General features: G+C 33.9%; 3 protein-coding genes across 5 annotated transcripts in view; all 3 read left to right on the top strand.

Moving 5' to 3' along the window:
• The window catches only part of LOC111631149 (zinc finger protein 271-like), a 9,305-nt gene extending 6,955 nt beyond the window's left edge, over window positions 1-2,350 (top strand). Inside the window, exon 3 of the mRNA XM_023375349.1 lies at window positions 6-2,350. Within this exon, the coding sequence (XP_023231117.1) occupies window positions 6-1,463 (1,458 nt within the window). The 3' untranslated portion in view covers window positions 1,464-2,350. The remainder of the gene's footprint in view (window positions 1-5) is intronic.
• A 385-nt stretch (window positions 2,351-2,735) lies between these two features.
• On the top strand, window positions 2,736-4,848 carry LOC111631169 (tigger transposable element-derived protein 1-like). Its single transcript, XM_023375371.1, has one exon. The coding sequence runs from the start codon at window positions 2,753-2,755 to the stop codon at window positions 4,379-4,381; it is 1,629 nt and encodes a 542-aa protein (XP_023231139.1). The 5' UTR covers window positions 2,736-2,752; the 3' UTR covers window positions 4,382-4,848.
• A 2,623-nt stretch (window positions 4,849-7,471) lies between these two features.
• The window catches only part of LOC111631168 (transcription factor IIIA-like), a 33,369-nt gene continuing 19,595 nt past the window's right edge, over window positions 7,472-21,245 (top strand). Inside the window, exons 1-3 of one of the 3 annotated variants that reach the window (XM_023375370.1) lie at window positions 7,472-7,490; window positions 11,142-11,255; window positions 16,422-16,885. In XM_023375370.1, the coding sequence (XP_023231138.1) occupies window positions 11,240-11,255; window positions 16,422-16,885 (480 nt within the window). In that variant the 5' untranslated portion in view covers window positions 7,472-7,490; window positions 11,142-11,239. Of the gene's footprint in view, window positions 7,491-10,826; window positions 11,050-11,111; window positions 11,256-16,421; window positions 16,886-21,245 lie in introns of those variants that run through there. The other 2 variants (XM_023375368.1, XM_023375369.1) reach the window with 2 other exon arrangements.

Here is a 21,245-nt window from a genome sequence, read left to right as displayed (position 1 = left end):
TGTACATTCATCGAATACGCCATTCCGGGGAAAGAAGTTTTCAGTACAAAATTTGCAAAAAGAGTTTTAACATGAGAAAGAAATTAACGCAGCATCTAAAATATCATTCCGAGGAACGCCCACATCGGTGCAGACTTTGCAGTAGAAGTTTTAAGACAAAATCATGTTTAGCAAAGCATCGCCAGTATCATTCTGATGAGAAACTATTCCAGTGTGTGAAATGTAATAAAAGTTTCAAGGCAAAATCAACCTTAGTAATTCATCAAATGTGCCATACTGAAGAGAGGCCTTTTCAATGTGGATTATGTGAGAAACGGTTTAAAACGAAATCCGGATTAATGTATCATTGGTCTACTCATTCCAAAGAGCGACCGTTTCAGTGTGAACTTTGTGAAAAACATTTCGTCCAAAAGAGAGATTTATTTATGCATCAGAAGTGCCATTCCGAAAAAAGGCCTTATCAGTTTGACATATGTAAAAAGACGTTCAAAACAAAATACTGTTATTCGATTCATTTACAGTGTCATTCCGAGCAAAGGCCTTTCGAGTGTCTAATTTGCGGGAAAAGTTTTAAGTTAAAATCAACTCTACGAGTGCACAAAAGATGCCACACCGAAGACAGGCCTTACAGGTGCGAAATTTGTAAGAAAGGCTTTAAAGCAAAAGTAAATTTAGTAATGCACCTAAAGACTCATACCAAAGAAAAGCCTTTTCAGTGTGAAATCTGTGAAAAATCATTTAGTTTCAAAAAGAATTTGAAGAATCACATTATAATTCATTCAAAAAAGAAATCTTTTCAATGCGAAATCTGTAAAAATTATTTTTATACCCGAAAAACTTTATTGCACCACAAGAGGTATTTTTCAAAAGAAAGGTCACACCAGTGTAGATTTTGCGAGAAGAGATTCACTACGAAAACATGTTTAGTAAGTAAGAAAAATCCTAATTCAAAGGAAAATCTATTTTGTTGCGAATCGTGCGAAAAAAATTTTGGGATAAATACCATTTCGGTAAATTATCATAACACCGAGAGATTTTTTCAGTGTAAATTCTGTAATAAAAGTTATAGTGCAAAAACTATAGCACAACACCAAAAATTTGGATGCAGAAAGAAAACTTTTCAGTGCACTATATGTAAGCAGAATTTCAGGATGATTTCAAAGTTGAGAAGCCATGAAAAATACTGCAGCAACAAGCCAAATATCCAGTTTTGGGAATCTGGTACCGGAGCCAATCAACTAGGAAACATTCTTGTAAATACTTCACAATATTATCAGTGCAACTTTTGCAGAAACTGTTACTTAAACGAGAAGGATCTTTCGGAGCATCGGAGATGCCATCATTTGCAGAATTCTAGTTCTTCAATATTTATTTTATCACCGCCCCAGCTTAATAATGGTGTTGTTTGGAATGTGCCATATAATATAATTGTTCCTTCCTCGTATTATTATATCATTCAGTGATAAGTTTTGATAGAAAAATTCAAGACGACATTGATTCAATGAATTTTAAAATAAAACCATTCCTATAAATTACTCACATTGGAAGAATCATTTATGCAGTGTTTAATCCAGAGATTTTTTTGGATTCAACATTACAATCGTAAATTATTTTTTGTTTATCTCTTAAAGTATAACCACAAATACCTGATAGATGTTGCTGGACAGACATCATGTGGGCCACTTAGCATCAAAATAATTTAAAAATATATTTACAGAGTTGTTTAGTCTTATGGAAACATTTATTATCTGTTATTCGGGAAAAGTCCTTCCTTCTCCATCATGCTATCTGCTTCCTCTGGTTTCTGGTTATTGCCCAACATATTTTCCACTGAAAAAGGGTTCTTATTAAAGAATTTTAATTCAATTTCTTCCATTTGTCATTGCAAACTTTGTAATCCATCTTATTGTTTAGTATGGAAAATTTCAGTGCCATTTTAAGTAGCCCAAACAAATTCATGGGTATCGGAAAAGGACATTGAATTTACACCAGTTTCTTTTTCGTAAATGCTAGGGTTGAACATGAGGTATGACGACACTGTCCTGATGGGCTCATACTTTTGAAGTCTGAACCATATAAAAGAATTTCGTGCTTGAATGTGGGCTCCAGTACTCTGATAGTACTTAGAAGATGATCCTTTATTTTTCTTTTATCGGGAAGAATAAAGGATCGCCTTCTAACAACTGTAAGTTAAAAAAACCTAATAAAACATTGTCGGGTCCCAGAGCGTTATACAGTCGACCCCCCTATAACGTGGGTTCCTATAACGTAGCGAAAATTGTAGCAGTATTCGTATAAAAGTACTCCTAAAACGTCGTCGCCGACTCGTGTCGCGACAAGATTGGTAGAATCTGGACCAATAGTGGATGAGCAGCCGAACTACTTTCCGCCGTCCTGCGCCACGCTACGGAGAGTTTAGGCGGGTAAATTGAGTTTGCTATCGTCTGTACAGTATTATATATAAATTAGATATTGTACATATAATTATATATAAATTAGGTACTGTATATATAAATTAGATATTGTACATATAATTATATATAAATTAGGTACTGTATATATAATTATATATTAACTTAATTTATTGTAACTTTATTATAAATATATATATATTTTCCGCCGTCTAGCGCCACGCTACGGAGAGTTTAGGCGAACTATCGTCTGTACAGTATGTAAATTAGCTACTGTAAGTCTAATACAGTACTGTAATTTTATAATTTTTACGTTATCTAAAATTTTGTCTTTAGCCATCATGACTTCTACCATGGAGAAGAATTCTAAGAGCAGAAAACGTATATCCTTTGAAGAAAAACTTAAAATTTTGGATCGGTTAAAATCTGGTGAGAAAGTAATGGTCATTGCTAACGATTTAAAATTAAGCGGGTCAACAATTCGAACAATAAAAGATAATGAAAACAAAATAAGGGCTAGAATTTCCTCTGGAGCTTTAGTAAGTTTGAATAAAACTGCTCGTATAAAGGACACTTTAATGCCTAAAATGGAAAAATGTTTGATGTTATGGATAGAAGATTGCATTTCAAAGAATATTCCTTTGAATAGTAATGTGATAATGCAAAAGGCAACAAAGATTTACCAGCATTTAAAAGAGCTTGAATCCGTTTCTTTTAATGAATCACATCGATATGAATTTAAAGCCAGTAGTGGTTGGTTTAGCAGATTTAAGAATCGATTTTCCTTGCGCAATGTCAAAGATGGAGGAGAAAGAGCATCAGCCGACACAAAAGCAGCCGAGAGATTCCGAAAGAATTTTCTCAAAATTGTAGAAGATGGAAATTACACTGCAGATCAGGTATATAACGCCGACGAAACCTCGTTATATTGGAAGAAAATGCCCAGACGCACTTACATCTCGAAAAATATAAAGTCTGATTCAGGATTTAAGGTTTCCAAGGATAGGATCACTTTACTTTTATGTTCAAACGCATCTGGAGATAACGTTATAAAGCCCATGTTAATTCACCGTTCATTAAACCCACGAGCAATGAAAGGAGTTGACAAATCAACTCTTCCTGTTTTCTGGCGAGCGACTAAAAAGGCATGGGTAACACGTGTTTTATTTCGCGATTGGTTATACAATTGCTTTGTGCCGGAAGTGGAAGAGTACTCAAAAAGAAAAAGTATCAGTTTCAAGGCTTTGTTACTGGTCGATAACGCGCCAGGACACATAGATTTAAAACATCCGGCTGTTAAATTAATATTTTTACCTCCCAATACGACATCAATCCTACAACCACAAAACCAGGGAATAATTAAATCATTTAAATCATCGTATGTACGGCACACATTTGAACACATTTTTAAAAATATTGATTGTAATTCAAGCACTACCACAGTAATGGACTTGTGGAAAGATTTTTCAATTTTAAATAGCATTGAAATTATTTCGTTATGTCTGAAGGAACTAAAATGTTCGAATCTGAATGCCAGTTGGGAAAAATTATGGCCTGAAGTTGTTATTAGAGAAGATCGTTTAACTTCCGTGACAACAGAAGTAAATCGTATAATAAGTATTGCCCACACTTTAGGTGGAGAGGGATTCATGGACATGAACGAGGAAGATGTTATTGAATTAATTAATACTAACCAACAGTTAGATGAAGAAGAACTTATGGAACTGGCAGAGTTGTCCGAATCAAGTGGTGAAGAAGACTCATTACAAAATTTCTGTGAGGCAGAGCAACACTTTAATTTAGTAAAGTTAAATGAAGGATTAGAATTGGCAAAAAATCTAGAAGAACTTTTTACGAATAACGATCCATCAACAAAGCGCTCTGAGGAATTTAAGAGAAAATTGAAATATTGTTTAGCTCCATATTTTGACGTAAAAGAAGATTTAGAAAGTACAATAATAAATTGTTGAAAACATAAGAAGATACCCTTTCAAATTATGAAAATAATAGAGAAGAAAGAAGTGAATCTTTAAGCTATGAAATAGCACAACCAACATTTAAAAGAGGATGTTGTTGTATCCTAATTATGGATAGCTCCGACAGTGAATAAACGTAAAATAAAAAGTGTAACTACTACTTTTATTAATTAATGCAAAATGAATAAGAAAACATTTTTCATTTCAATATTTGTTTGTTTTGAAGAGAAATAAAATATATTTTCACTCTTACATATTAAATAATTATTTTGCATCTTTGTTATGTATTTGTATAAGTGTATGTTTATGCATAAGTAAACTGTATGTGAGCCGCTCATTTGCCAAAACGATAAGTTCATAAAAGGAAAGATAGAAAATATGTATTGGTAAATTTTTATATATTTATTGTGAAAAAAAACATTTCTTATTCAACGGCCATAAAAATTATTTATATTAATGATGTCTCCAAAGGTCAAGTTATTTTTCTGCGAAAAATTTGTTATCAGAAATTGCGGCCGCCGTTTCGTGTGCTGTTCCGCGACGAAAACAAGCTTTGAGCAACGGCGTAGTCGAACGGTGCACACTCGGTAAGTAATTCTACAATTTTTTGTTTATAACATAGTTTATACGGATTATTCCCAAAAAATTATGTGTGTTTTGGAAATGTTGAGTCGAATTAGTCTAGAATCGATTAATTTTATGGAAGAAAATCTTTCAAACAGCCGTAGTCCGTAAACTTCACACGTTCCGGGCTGTGATTGGCTCATGTATTTAATGATTCCTACAACGTAAAATTCGAATAACGTGGAACGTATCTAGGGGGTCTACTTTACTTCTCTTGGGTCACTGCCCTACCCTGTCACTTGTGGTCGCTGAACACTGTACTCTTAATCGAAGCGGAACGTTAATGAAACTTTTTTTGTGTGGCTTACAGAATTGTGTTCTCAAAGTTTGATCGATCGATTTTGATTAAACTTTAACATTCTCCGTTAACTGCGACGAAGAATCCACAAATTTAATAAAATAAGATGCACGACTTCGTTTTCGAGATAAAGTGAGGTCAGAGTGACATTCCATGCTTCCTAACGTAGTTCAGAGCGTCTAACGGAATTTAGGGGTCAAAAATGAAAACAACAATGCGCGCGACTTATGAAAAATTGGCGCGAGGATCGTCTCTTTCGGCTTCTGCCATAATTCTGTCGTGTGATGTCCTAGTTCAGGGATGGCGAACCTTTTCGAGTCTACGTGCCACATATTAAGCATACTTTTAAAATGTTTATGCGTGAAGAAGTTTTAGATTTCTAGTAACTATCGATATATTTAAATTTGGCCGAATGACCGAGAGGTCAAAGTGGTAGCTTACCGCTCTTGTGTTCCCGAGATCAATGGTGTCTGTACGGGGAAAACCATTCAACAAAAAAATATAGAAGAAACTAAAATGTCTTCAAAACTTCCGTCAAATACCAAGAACGAACCGTCTTCACTTCGGAGAGAGGACTGTTCTGTTAGAGGCTACGCCTCTTTGCGGAAATACGTAAAACACTTAAAAAGTTTAAGTCTAAACCTTTAAAAAATATATACAGTACAGTACATAATTTGAATTAAAAAAAGCAGACGGTATATTTCACAATACAAAAATATATAAATGTTCGTTTACATTTATTTACTTTAAATATAGGCGCTTCACCTCAAATTAGTAATGGCTTGCCCCTGTAAATCATACTTTTTCTATAACAACAGAATCATGCCGGTCATCCATCGAACACTTTTCAGGGGAATGGTTTAAATTGAAATAACGTGACTCGGTTTAGATCGGAGGTTCCTATATAATCCTTTGGGGCCTCTTATCCCAAAAGTTTCCACACGTAGTCTCCTCTCAAGAATCTAATTCCCTTCTCGAGATTAAGGAAAAACAGATGGATGACAGTGGGAATTTATAGGTCTACGATTGTTTCAAATTGTAGCCGAAAATGTTCGTCTCTGCGAAGTGTTTGTCCTTAGAATTCCCCTAAACAGAGTTTAAAAAATCAGCTCAATTGCTAACAGGAAAAGTATGATCTACAGAGGAAGACCACAACTAAAAGTATTAAAAACATTGTGACGAAAACTTGTAGCTTGGACTGTGACGATGTAACAATAAATAATGGCTCGTTAGGATTAGTTTGGTTTATTTGGTTACGGCAACGCGACACGTTAGCGATCTGCTGAGTAGATGAATCCCGGAAAAACTTTTATGGAAGCGGAACCCTATTTATGTATTACTAACGTGAATAAAACCCGGAAAATTCCACGCGGCCAGCAAGTTGGCAATGCCCAAACCCACGACTAAGAAAATACCGTTCATAAATAAAAAACCCTAGTTCTTAAAGGTGAAAAATTAAAGCTATTCACAGGCTTAAACACTTTTCATTTTACCTTGGCAAGTGCTGTATCAGGCATGGCCAACATACTACCGACGGGCCAGATTTGGCCCGTCTAATGAATTTATGTGGCCCGCGATCAATTTTTCAATATTAGGTACTGAAGTCCGAATAGCTCGATGAAAAATTCTGACGCTTAAAAAAAAAGGATCAACAACTCACTGTGAAAAATGTATCTGTAATCTCTATCTACAATTCAGTCTCTACGGGGTGACACCATAATGAGATCTCGCACCACCTCAAAATCTTCATAGGGCAACCTCTGGTTCGGCCCGGGGGCAAAAACTGTTAGCCACCCCTGTGCTATATGCTACCTGTCTCAGTAATGATATAGCACGTCTATTTCGCGCTATATCATTGTCGCAGTAATTAAATGAATACAATATAGATTTTTCAAGAAACTTCACTGAATTTTATAAACAGCAAACTATATCAAATTTCATAAGTAAAGTGACATCGTCGTTGGTGGAACGTCATTCACGACAACAATAAAATGCAACGAGCTTCTTCGGTAATTGTTAACGAATCAACAATTCAAATTCTATTGTTCTTTGTTTCAGTTAAGACGCCATTTTTTTTCCTACCATTTTCAAAGAAATAACGAGATATTGAAAAAAAAATCAGAAACGCGGTATTTTAGTATAGGAAAGAACATTCAAGAAACAATGGACTTTTAATTGTTTGTTCGTATATATGTGATATAGGTTATATATAATAATACAGTAGAGCGTCGATTATCCGAAAGAAAATCATCCGAAAGAATTCCAGTCGGCAAGTTAAACTTGCCGACTGTGGCGCTGCAATCCTTGGCTATGTCTTGGGCTACTCAAATATTTTACGTTTTTGATACTAAATTAACTTCTAATGTCAAGATGGTATAAATTAATATATTTTTTCGTACATAATCGGTTATCCGAAATATCGATTTACCGAACAACCCGTCCCCAATTGATTCGGATAATCGACGCTCTACTGTATACACAGTATACAGTACATTAGCTCGTGCATCGCGTGCTAGGCGCCTTTCAACTATCGCACCAGCACATGCGTGCCGTTCTGCGTGCCATTAAATAATGATAATTTTCTAGAATATATTTTCAATTATTTATTTTACTATACAATATTTATAACGTGCTAATATATTTTTAATTATTTTATCCGTTGCTATTTTTATTTTGAATTGATAAATGTGGATTGAAAATGCGTTTTAGTTAATAGGAATATTTGACTTAATAACGTAAAAATTGGGTGTTATGTAATCGATTTTACGTTACCAAATTAATCGAATAGCAACGAATTTCCAGTTTTATAGAGAGGATACGAGACAAATGTTAAAACACTCGTAGAAATTAGTCCTGTTGGTCTGTTTGTCCTTTGTCCAACCTGTGGTTTATGTAAATTCGGAAAATTAATTTTTAGAAAATTTACAAACGTATTACGCTGTTGATGGTAGAAAATGCCATGGAAGAACAAACCTACCTTAAGATAAGCTATTATGAAGGCATTCTATAGGCACTTTGCATTACTTGCTAAAAAATTGAATAATTAAATAATTTCTGGATTAAAATCGTCAATTTCTTTACAATATTATTCGAAAATTCTTAAATAATCATTATTTTAATAAAATAGGTCATAATTTTAACCCTAAACACAAAAAAAAATGAAGAAGTTTAAACCGATCTCCTACTCGCCATGCTAGACGTAGCGAACGTCATTATCGATCGTCTAGAATTGCCAGATGGTGGCGCTCGACAGTCCGCCGTTCACGTTTTGGGCTGAATACGACGGCCGCAACCTCTATTAATAATTGCTCTTGTTACCATTACTTTTCTGTTTGAGATTCAAAATGGCAATCGTAGAAATTCACAATGCTTATCGGGTGTGACAAGTCCGATTTTATGAATATCGTCTAATTGAACCAGGATGGTTTGATTATTGGTTGGTTACGGTAACGCCACAGGTGGGCGATCTGCCGAGGAGGATGCTCGTGGGAGGAATTTTATGGGAAACTGGTCCTAGGCGTTACAAACGTGAAGAAAACCCGGAAAACTCCACGTGACCAGCCCATTGGTAAGACGCGAACCTGCGACTAACTACCAGTGTTCAGTGGTTTTATCCACTGGAACACTGGTGGGCGAATCGGAATGACATTGGATGCTTTCTATATGTTGGCATTAAAACTATTTTTACTTTTCTGTTATATATAACAAAGAGAAAGTATGGCGATTGGTCGACCCTGAATACATGGCGATAGAAAAATGACCACCAAAAATTTTTATATTTTTCAACGGCACCTTGAAGCGTCGAGAAATTCAAAAGCGAAAATAAAAATTCAAAAATTTTTTTTGTGTAAGTTTGGATGTCCGTGCCCCACACTATTTTGAAAATTGTCGAAATTTTGCTGTGAAGTTTGGCTATTTGGGGCATTGGTGATTAAATTTTAAGGGGGTGAGACGATAGAGAGGGTCGGAAAATTTTCCTTGTTATTAGCATATACAGTAGACCCCTATAACGCGGGTTCCTATAAAGTAGATTCCTATAACGCGGCGAAAAAATTGCGACAGTATTTGTATAAAGACGCTAAAAGGGACGCGGAAAACGTCATCGCGGACGAGCAGCCGAACTACTTTCCACCGTCCAGCGCCACGCTACGGAGAGTTTAGGCGAGTAAGTTGAGTTTACTATCATCTGTACAGTATGTAAATTAGGTACCATAAGTCTAATGCAGAACTGTAATTTTATACATTTCTTGTGAAAGAAATGTTTCTCATTCAATAGCCATAAAAATTATTTCTATTAATGATGTTTCCAAAGTTCAACGAATTTTTCGCAGAAAAATAACATCAGAAATCACGGCCGCCGTTTGGTGCGCTGCTCCGCGACGAACACAAACTTAAGCAATGGCGACGTCGAACGGTGCACACTCGGTAAGTAATCCTACAATTTTTTGTTTATAGCATAGTTTATACGGATTATTCCCAAAAAATTATACGTATTTTGGAAATGTTAAGTCGAATTAGTCTAAAATCGATTAATTTTATGGAAGAAAACCTTTCAAACAGCCATAGTCCGTAAACTGCACAAGTGTCGGGCTGCGATTGGCTCATGTATTTAAGGGTTCCTACAACGCGAAATTCGTATAACGAGGAACGTATCTACCGCGTTATAGCGGGGTCTACTGTACATTTTTTAAAATAAAACTCATCACTAGTTTTATAATAGTATAAAAAGTCTTTGTAATAAAATTTCATAACAATGTACCACGCAAAATTTATGATTAATAATATAAAAGTTATTTTTTAAATAAAATCTCATAGCAGCCGAGAAAGTTAGGCAATTCGTTTCTAGAATATGGCCGGATGGCCGTGTGGTCAAGGTGCTCTGAGGACCAAGGATTGAATCCGAACGTGTTGAAAAATTCCCAGGAGTTTTACAGGATATGTCGGGTATGTCGGCAAACGTTTCTCACCACCCGGCCGTCCGATTGTGGCGTGGCCGAACCCATAACGGGCTGCTAAAAAGGCTGTTTTAATGCCTATAGGACGGAAAGAGTTAAAAAAAACTCGTCGCTTGATTTTTTGAATCCCGCATTTAGAGGCATTGGTTTAATTAAAGCGAGTATCTCAAAGTGCTTCTAGACAATTAAAAAACGCCGCCATTTAAAAAGAAAAATTTGTTGCGTTAATTGATTAAACGATTCGAACTAAATCCAGAGAGAGTAAGCAATATGGTGAACATATTTACTTAAAACGGTCTCGTTTTCTCGGAAAATCTAAAAACTTGAATTACTACCTAACTGCTTTCTAAAATAAAATAAACGATATTTGTAATATATTTTATTAATTTTTCATAAAGTTTTATTATTATTATCATTATTAACTTTTTAATCTACATATACTCTATGTGTATTTATAATATTAAATCGCTCAGGCCCGCTGCTACTGTCAGAATTAGAAATATGGCTCTACTGTTTAAAAGTTTGGGAACCTCTAACTTGGAGGCTTGTTTAGTGATATTTTCCACAGATTAGGATACAGTATATCCTAATCCGCGGTATTTTAGATCACACTTAGAGGTTTTCTGGAGGTAACGTTTTACCGAAAACTGGCAACACTTGGATGTAGACAGAAAAGGAGTATTTTTGATTGGACAAAAACAAAAGGAGCATCTGCTACTTCAAACTGTTTCTACTTTATCTTTTCTATTCTTATATAAGTTAAATTTAATTATTCAAGTTGGCTGGTAAATATTTTATATTAATTTCGCTACCAATAAACAACATTAATTAACATTTATTTTTATTGATAGTTTTTTAAAGTTTAGATTCGAATTAGGTTCGATTAAGTTACTGAAACACAGCACCTCTGTGGATTGCATTGTTTACTTCTAACTGTGTATGGTGTCTTAACACTACAAATGATTCATTTCAATTATGGACTTCTCAAAGAGTAAGTATTTAAAGTTTATTTAATTATTTAAATAATATTGCAGCTATAATTCACGTGTTTTGGTTAAATTAGCATGGATAATGCTCGTGCCCTTCAGTATTTATGACTATGCTACTCGGTTATTAGCTATTGACAAAAGCATGCTGTTTATGCATTAAATTATTCTTTATAAGTTAAATTTGTAATTTTATATGATTTCTGCACCGAAGTTTATACTCTAAAATGAAATTATTTATTAGAATTTTAAAATAAAATTTTTAAAATTAATGATTAAAATATTCCACGAAATTATCACCAGGTGGCGATACTTATCTTCATGCCAGATTCGTTTAAATATTAATAAATTTATTAGCCCAATTATAAAATTTAAATTCGGAGTTACGTGCATAGCGATTCGAGTGTAGTACTGTAAACTAAAATAATTTTAAATTTTCGGACTTTGTATTTAAGTTTATGCTAGTTTATAAGGAGTCCCAACATGGCGTCAAAATGGCGCCATGTTGGGATGCGCAACTCTTTATAACGTTGATGCGCGACTACTTATAACGTCGGCAACCATTAATATTTCTGCTTGTTTTTATATAACGTCTGTCACAGCTACATTCCGTTTCAAAATTGGGTTAGATTTACCTTAGGTAACGAAAATGGCGGCTCGTCTCTGATTCCAGCAAACAAAAGAAAGAAAACAGTGGGGACGCACGTTCTAAACTAACCTAACCTATTCTAATAATTATGGTAATTTATTAGAATAGGTTAGGTTACGTTAGAATGTGCGTCCCCACTGTTTTCTTTCTTTTGTTTGCTGGAATCAGAAACGAGCTGCCATTTTGGCTACGTAAGGTAAATTTAACCCAAAATTGTAAACATACTCAACTTTTTTCAATAACAAAAATATTAACAGGTTTAATGTAGTTATTATATTAGGATGCTATTTACAAAATCAATTTAAACATTTTCTGAAATTTTTAGAGCTATCTGACAGTTACGAAAAAAATTATCACAGATTTTCAATTTTTGATTGTTTCAAAAGTATAAACACGGGTCCATAAAAAATGATTTGTGATGTCTGAACATTTTGTAGGTTTATTATTTGATTTAATTAATTCAAATACTCTATCAAGCATAAATTTTACTAGTTTTTGAAGTTGTTGTTTAATATTTTCCAAACATTTCTCTCCCACAAAGGCTCACCAGTGGCCAAGTGGTCTTCGTACCCTGAAAACTGTGAGTTTGGTTGTGGGTACGTGCCTCGCTTGGACGGGCTGGCCATGTGGAGTTTTCTGGGTTTTCCCCACGTCTGTAATGCCTAAATAGGGGCCAGTTTTCTTTAAAAAGATGTCCCGGAAGGCATTTCCCTTAGGCAGATAGCCCAAGTGTTGCGTTACCATAGCTAAACAAACAAACAAACTCTCCCACAAAATGGCCTTTTTTGCAATGTTTTAATGACTAAGAACATCTTTTTATATAAAACAAATTTTGGTCAAGGTTTCGGAATCTGGTCAAGACCTCACAAATCAATCAGATATAATAATTCACTACAAATGAGACCGAAAGATATATTTCTAAAAGTTTATTAGTAATACAGGCATACCTCGACTTACGTCGTTTCGAGTTACGTCGTTCCCGATTATACGTCGCTTGTTAAAAAAGTATATGGAAAAATAAAAACTCGACTTACGTCGGTTTCGAGTTACGTCGTTCCCGATTATACGTCGCTTGTTAAAAAAGTATATAAAAAAATAAAAATCAAGTTTAAGTCATTTTATTCGACTTTACGTCTGTCCGCCACAAATACTGAAGTCGTAATATCACTAGATAAACGTTTAAAGCACATAAAATCATATTAAAATATATACAAGTATGTACTGTATTTACAGTACTGTACATGCATTCGTAAATTTAGATTACTTTTTTTGTACTATATTAAAAACTAAAATTTATTTGTTTGTAAGCTTAAAATAGATTTTTATTAACCATATATTATTAAAAATGCGTTAATAAATAAAATACAGAACCGGGAATGGTAATTTACGGTTTAGCCTAGTGATAAGTAAATTCGGAGACAAGTAAATTCGACTTACGTCGTTTTTCGACTTACGTCGTTTTCCTGGAACCAATTATAGAACATTTTCAGCTTGAACAGAGATTCAAATCAAGTACAGATATTGAAAGCTAGCTGTTTCTAACAAAACTGGATGTGTTGCCATGTTTATCCTGAATTATCATTATTAATAAAGCTATCAATTCTATAAAGAGGATTTTTTAATGTTTATTACTTTTTAAATTATGTTTTCCAATGGAAAAACTATTTACCGGTTTACTAATAACCAGTCACTTCACAATTAATCAACGGAGTACATCTGTATTAGTTACAACAATTTTTTTTTTATGTTAAACTTGCCTGTGATCTTTGAATTTGTGTACTTTCACTTTCATCTTCCCATTAATTAAATAACTAGCTCTCTGGAGATCTGTTGTATTGTCATATATGTTATCTTAATAAAAGGTTTTATTCGTATCTAAAAAATACACTATAAGAACGTGGTTGTTGCCAGTTCAAACTTCGCGTTTACAACTAAACATGGCAGGGAATGGTGCTACCACACCATGACACACTACTATAACTGTTTCTTTGTGTATATGCACAGCAGCTTCACAAAGTAACCATATAAGTCAAGAAGGGTAGCAGTAGGCCATGATTTTATAATTATAATGTCTTTGAATGAAATTGAATTATCATCCCAATCTTATGGATCAGGAAGCTTGCATTCATTGTACAGACCTTTATCTACATAATGCGTTTGAGTTTTCAGTTTCAGATGTTTCGGATAGTGATGCTTCATTTTACATTAATAAAGTGAAATTGAGAGATCATGTGCGTAAATGAAAATGTTATGGCTCTTTTGGGTGTATCTTTTGCTTTCACTCTTTTGGGTTTGTTTTGAGCATAGTCAATAATTTCTTTTAATATTTGAAAAGTGATTTGAGCTTTCCTCTCTGAACTCTGATAAGTAATAACCTAGCTCAGAGATGGAGAACCATTTTAATCAGAAGATCATTTCCATTTTAGAAGGATCTAGTAAGACCACATGCTGTGTAGAGATTACATTAGTGTATATATTCAGTATATATTCAAAATTAACATGTTCCAAGAAAACCTTTAACATGCAGCTTAATTTTGCTACCAATTAATGTTTTTGGACAGCTTCACTGACCTTCAGGTTCACAAACAAAAAACTTTATTCAAGATGAAAGTTCTTTTTCTTAACAGAAACTTCTAGAATGCTTATCTTTTAAATCAAATCATTGTAGATTCGATTGCATCAGCTTGTTCTTTGAATTTGCAAATCTTCCACTTTCCATGCCGATGCTAGTTTACATGATTCCTGAAAATTTATGGCTTGCCTGTGCTTGTTGTATTTATTAATATACCACGCTTCTGTATATTTTAGATGCCATATGTTTGAAACTTTTTGTATAAGTTCTGCTTTATCCCAGTCAACCGAAACTTCTGCTGGTTCTTTAATCACGTAATTTGCTAATGCCGTGACTGGTTGTTCATACCTAATATCCCTTTTATGCTCTTTCAACCTTTTGTTAATCGATTTTTTTTGTGGCTATATAATAAAGCTCCTTTTGGTGCCTTTTATCGTGTAATGGTATTCTGTATACCCCTGGAACCAGTTTTTTTGTCTACGGGTATTATTTATTATAAGACATCTGGGTATATATTCAATATCCCAGATGTCTTATAATAAAGATAAATGATGAAAATATCTTGTTATTAGTTTGTACACTTCTTAGTTAATTTATTTGAAAAATGAAGGAACAACTGCTCAAAAATTTATTTCTGTATTATGCCATTTTAGGTTATATTGGGTTATACTAGAAGATGAAAAAGTTTTGCATTTCTGGCCTGACCATTTGAGCTTTTGCTTCAAAATCCTGTTTGTGAAACTAATTTGAATAGATTGTGAGTTTAAAATGGCATTTGATTATGTAAAAAATTGGTAATAAGGATCTATAAACATCTAAAAGCCCAATGTTTTTAATAATAAGACAAGCAGTCACCATAATAACTAAGAATGTTTGTATCTAAAATTAAATATGTCTGGAAGCGAAGGATCAGAGAGGTCTGGGTACTGTAACTGGCAACGCATCTGCAAAGTAAGTGGGAGTTGTGGGATTCAGTTGTGCTCCAGGCCAATTCTTTTATTCCAGAATATTAATATAGTAAATATTAATTTAATTATAATTATTAAATTTAATAAGAGATAGCATCTAATGCCTATTTCTAGTACCAAATTACTTAGAATTTAATTATTAACAGTAGCAGTAAAGTAGTCCAATTCATTACGGTGATCATTTGGCTTATTAGTAATCAGTTATTATAATACAGGGTGATTTAAAATCATTACTTCCATTTTAATTACTGTAATTATGTTCATTATTCGCCAAGAAGTATGATACATACACTAATCAATAGAGTAATCATTCGAGTTAATTCTCCTGTCTTCATTTGAACATCTCCTCATCTACTGCCTCTAGGAAACACCATAAATAGAAATGATGACTCCATCACAAAGAAGGTATTTTGCATTTTCCAGTTTGCAAAGCCAGAATTGTTTGTTGCCATGCAGCACAAGTAATCTGCGGGAGTCATAGACTCGGGGCTGCCAAGAGAGTAGGGCCAATGGATATCCTATGGTGAACATAGGAAGAATTTGAGTATTGGTTGAATGCTTAAACATGTGATGTGAGATGTAAACATTGAGAAATTGTAATGGACAAATGTGAAACTTGGATAATTTCCAGGGCTTCGGAGTCGGAGTCGTGGAGTTTTGATGTTTTAGCCGGAGTCGGAGTCGGATGGTAAGGAAAAGTCAGAGTTGGAGTCGGTAGATTTTTACATGACTTCCACAGTCCTGGCAGGGCTGTTGAGTCGGAGTCGTGGAGTTTTGGTGTTTTAGCCGGAGTCGGAGTTGGATTCGGTAGATTTTTACGCGATTTCACAGCCCTGATAATTTCCCAATATATTAATGTACATTATAATATTTTCTGATAATAATTAACATGATTACACTAATTTAAAATGGTAGAATTCTTTTCGGAAGATATTACAATAATCGAATATTGATTTATATTTAATTTTTTTTCTTCCTGCAGATATTGATGGAACTAAATTTAATGTTCGAAGGAAATCGGATCGGAATAATAACGTTAGCATTAGACGGATGCCCAAATATGAAGATTATAATGGTGTTGGTTTAGAAAACAGACAGTATGATTGTGTTGATGTGGAAGATGAACAAAACAATTTTGTAAACGTAGATGAAGAATACGATTACTACATAAGAGTTGAAGATGATCAATACAATTTCGTCAAAGTGGAAGATGTACAGTATAAGGTCGAAGATGAACGATACAACGTCGTCAATGTTGAAGATGATCAAAATATCATTGAAGAACACTACGACACTGCCAAAATGGAGAATGATCAGGATAATATAGTCCAAGAGGAAGATGAGCCATATGATATCGTATATGATCATCATAGGCTAATTGGATTGGAGGATAAATATAATAGTATTGAAATTGAAGAATATAATAATATTCAAGCCGATGACTTGGTGAGTAAAAGTAATACAACTATTTTTTCAGGCTACAGGCTCATTATCAATTTTCCAGCATATGATGGTCTTGCACCTTGTTTAATTTAGACAGTTACAAGAGGTTTGATTGTAAATTGTACAGGTGGGGGTAAAGCCAAAAACACTAATCTAAAAGGTCCATTTTGTATTCCACAAGAAATTGCTTTGGAAGTCTGACGCCTTTAAAGAATAATAACAGACTTCTAAGAACCCCTGGCAGATGTTACCAGAGCTCATTTAAGGAAATGCAGATGAACTAGGCTAACAGAAGGTCAGCACACTCACAAATGAGATGCAGAGAAGTCTTTCAGCAGATTCATAAAAGTGGCAAAAGACAGAGTGTCCTCCCTCCTTTGAACAAAAATAGCAAATGTCCTATTTTTGGAGGTGATCCATGTGTCACCACTTGTAGGGTAGATGGGTGAATATAGTCTCCCACATCCACACGTCTATCCTACAAGTGATGACACATGGATCAAGTCCATCAAGTACACGTGCAGAATCTTCCAATCTGCATACATCACTTTTCACCACGATGTCGAAATTCATGTAGCTTATAGTGATTGGTCAGATCGTCTAACCAATCTGGTATTAGTAGGGGTGAAGCAGCTTTTTTTTTTTTTTACTTACAAATTCAAAATTGGTTTAGAGGCCACATGTTTGCATTATTGCTGAAGCAAAGTTAACTCCGGTTCCATGTGTAAATGTAAAACAAGGATAATAATCAACAAAGTAATGTTAAGTATGGCTTTTCCCTTTTTGTATAACTTCATAAATGACAGAATTAAAATTAAACTTAGTAGTTAAAATATGAATACTTAATGTAAAATGTTCATTACCATGTTAGGTATTGGTTTTTTTATTTGATTTCACTGTGGAATGAGGTGTTCAGCTGCAAGTGAAGTGCAGAAGTAAGCCGAAATTTAATTTTTTTATTCCCATCACTCATTAAAACTTTAATTCAAAATATTTATTATCTTAGAATTGGAATGAGTAGTAAGTGAAAATGTAAATTTAATGAAAAACTTTTAAAAAGGTTTAAAATGTTTAAAGCTACTAACAAGGATAATGAAGCATTTTGTCCAATTTGTAACCAAACTCTGAGTATTGCTTATAAAGGGAAGACATTGTTAGAGCAACATCTAGAAACAGATCGTCGTAAGAAAAATATTACATTGACTGAAAGTAATGTTCGGATTGAAAAATTTATTGCACTACACAATTCTAAATTAGAGGAGAAGGTTGCTGCTATGAATTAACATTAGCTTACCACACAGCCATACATCATTTCAGCTTTAAATCTGTAGATTGCACAGTAAATTGAACTCCAAAATTTTCAATGACTCGATGGTAGCAACCCAAATTTCTTCTGCCAGAACCAAGACAGAAGCTTTGATTAAAGGTGTTTTGGCACCCTATTCATTAGAAAAGACATTAGAACAGTTAGAAAATATTCCATTCATAGGAATTACAACTGATGGTAGCAATCACAAAGATGCAAAGATATTTCAAGTTAACATTCATTATTTTAATCCACAAAACTATTGGAATTGAATATAAACTTGTCCAGATGAAACTGACAGTCTGATCAGTCTGAAACAAAAAAGCAGCTACCATTAAGGAAGGACTTGTTAACAAATACACTGAGAAAAATTAATTGTTCACAAAAATGTGTTGTTTTTGGGGGAGACAACTGCAACACAAATTTTGGGTCATGCGGACATGTTGGAAAAAATAATGTTTTTGCATTGCTAAGATAAGACATTAAGCATTTAGAAGATAGTGGATGTACAGTGCATATTGTAAATAATTGTATTCAACATGCTGTAGATTCTTTACCCATTGATATTGATAGTGCTGGCTCGAGGCAAATTTTAGGATGGAGCGAGATCTTATTATGGCGCCCGGGAATGGAACCCCGCCAACGCATTCAACCCATGTGCGTCTCAACAGATAAGGCCATTCACATACTGGCCACATGCTTGCAATTAAAATATCGAAAAGTGAAAAAAATATTTTTTTCTTTAATTTTCTTTACCACTGAGGTGCGCCTGGAGCGGCTGCTCCGTTTGCCCTATGGTAGGGCCGGATCTGGATATTGAGAGCATTCTTGTAAAGATTTTTAAACACTTTTCTATTTATACTGTCTGGGTTGAAAAGTTAAAAGAATTTTGTTCTTTTGTTGAAGTTGAATATAAGCAAATTCTTAGTCATTCCAAGATCCGTTGGTTATCCTTATATCCAGTAATTGCACAAATATTAGAAATGTACGAGCCACTAAAAAGTTATTTCTTATCTATTGAGAAGCCTCCAGTTGTGCTTAAATCATTCTTTGAAAACCCATTAAATGAAGCATATCTAATGTTTGTACATTCATTAGCCTACAGTTTTCACCAAAGTTTTTTAAAAATGGAAAAAGAATCTAATTGTGTTATAGAAACAATGTCTATTTTGGAAGAAGTTTCTGATATTTTAAAAGTTAGGTTAGAATCAAATTTTCTCCCATTGACGGTGAATAAAATTCAGAAGAAAAATGCAGAATTGAAGAAAGAATGCCAAAATATAAAAAGAAATTGTTTGATTATGTATCAAACTGGACTGGAATACTTAAATCATTGGACTGTTCAATTTTTGCCATTCAAAGTTTTTAACTGGATGTCACTTACAAAAATCCCTGTCTGGGAGGATGTTATGGAAAGTATTTAATATCTAAATGAAAGGAATATTGCAGTTGATGATTCATAAATCAATATAGTTTATTGAAAAATTATTTAAAAGAAAATTCTAATTTAAATGAAAAATCAGTAAGTGAAAAATGGCTTGGTTTTTTTCAGGCAACAGACAATCTGGAATTACATTCTGAATTGCTTAAAATTTGCCAATACGTGTTTTCAATTCCTGCGCACAATGCCACCACTGAAAGAGTATTTAGTCTGGTGGAATCTCATTGGACAGATGAATGAAACAGAATGGCAATTGAAACAGTAAAAAGTCTGGTTATGGTGAAATTCAACTTTAACAATCATAATTGTTTAGAATTTTATGATGAAATCTTAAGAAAGAAACAATTGCTAAACAGAGTCGACACATCAGAAAAATATGATTTCGTGTTGCTACCTTAAAACAAACAATTAAGTATGTGTTTCATTGGCATTCGTATTTGTAAAGGTTCAATGAAAAATACTTTTTTTTTTAATTTTTGTGTCCTCCTGTGTGTCCTCCCTTTTAACTTTTTCCTACAGGAATTGACCTCCTTTTGCATCTGGTTATTTGGTAACTCTATTTTTAGAGAAACTGGAACGTTTATCACGAGTCTAAAATAGCAGTCCATCTACTGTTTAAGACAAAGGAGTCATGGACATTAATAATTCTAAGCTTGCATAAGATATACAGTATGTAACATTGCTCCATTAGTCAGATTGTTTATCCACCCAGCTTTAAATAAATATAGGGCTTCTCTGATAAACCTAGACTATCTAGAACCCATTGCGTCAATGCTATAGCAATTTGTTTATTCTTCTGTGTAGAGTCTACTCCCTAACATGCTGCCAAAGCATTCTCTATATTGATCCTATGTAGTAAAACTCTTTTCCTTAGTAAATTTGATATTATATATAACTGTCATATCCATTTATTTTACCTGTGATTCCCTCCATCCTGCAACAAAGAGAAGCTTAATAATAGTAAATATGCTGTGGTATTCAGCGTTAGTACAACATTTCTCTTCCTAAGTAAGGTCTACGGACCAGTTTTGAAACTAAGGAGATATCTAGTAATGTGTGTTTATTTTCCTCACAATGTATTGATATCACAAATTTTGTTTTAAGATATTAGTTAATTTTGATACAGTTAAAAATGCATACGAGCCACTTCCCTTGCAAAGCCTGTTCAACGTGAGTGTGTATGTCTGCGTATATACAGGGTGTTCATAATTAAAGTTCACTTGGGAATGGGTTGGAATGTGACGTTGAGTTATAATTATCTGATCTCTCACTCAGTCCAGCAAAACCATCAATGTGACAAGGCTTTGGAACCAAGCATACTAGAAAATTGATCAGCCTGTTTTATGATTCTTAGTTATAAAATTATATTAAAGTATAATATAGGATTTTATCAAATACAATAAATTATTATGTTGTAGACACACACATACATCCTCTCTAGAGTCTACCAAGACTTGAAGATTGCAAGTCCAGCAATCTGGAAATCTTGGGGAATACCAGAGATTTGGTTTTAATAAAATTTAGAATATAAATGTTTTATTTTTTTATTAAAGAATATTCATTTTTGTAATACACTGTAAATCCGATATCACACGTGTGTACCAAATTTTTAGACC

This window comes from Centruroides sculpturatus, unplaced genomic scaffold (assembly GCF_000671375.1).
Source record: "Centruroides sculpturatus isolate CEXI.00-Female unplaced genomic scaffold, Cexi_2.0 scaffold641, whole genome shotgun sequence".
Classification (NCBI taxonomy): domain Eukaryota; kingdom Metazoa; phylum Arthropoda; class Arachnida; order Scorpiones; family Buthidae; genus Centruroides; species Centruroides sculpturatus.
The sequence above is the reverse complement of the archived record's forward strand: the minus strand, read 5'-3'. Positions and strand labels throughout refer to the sequence as shown.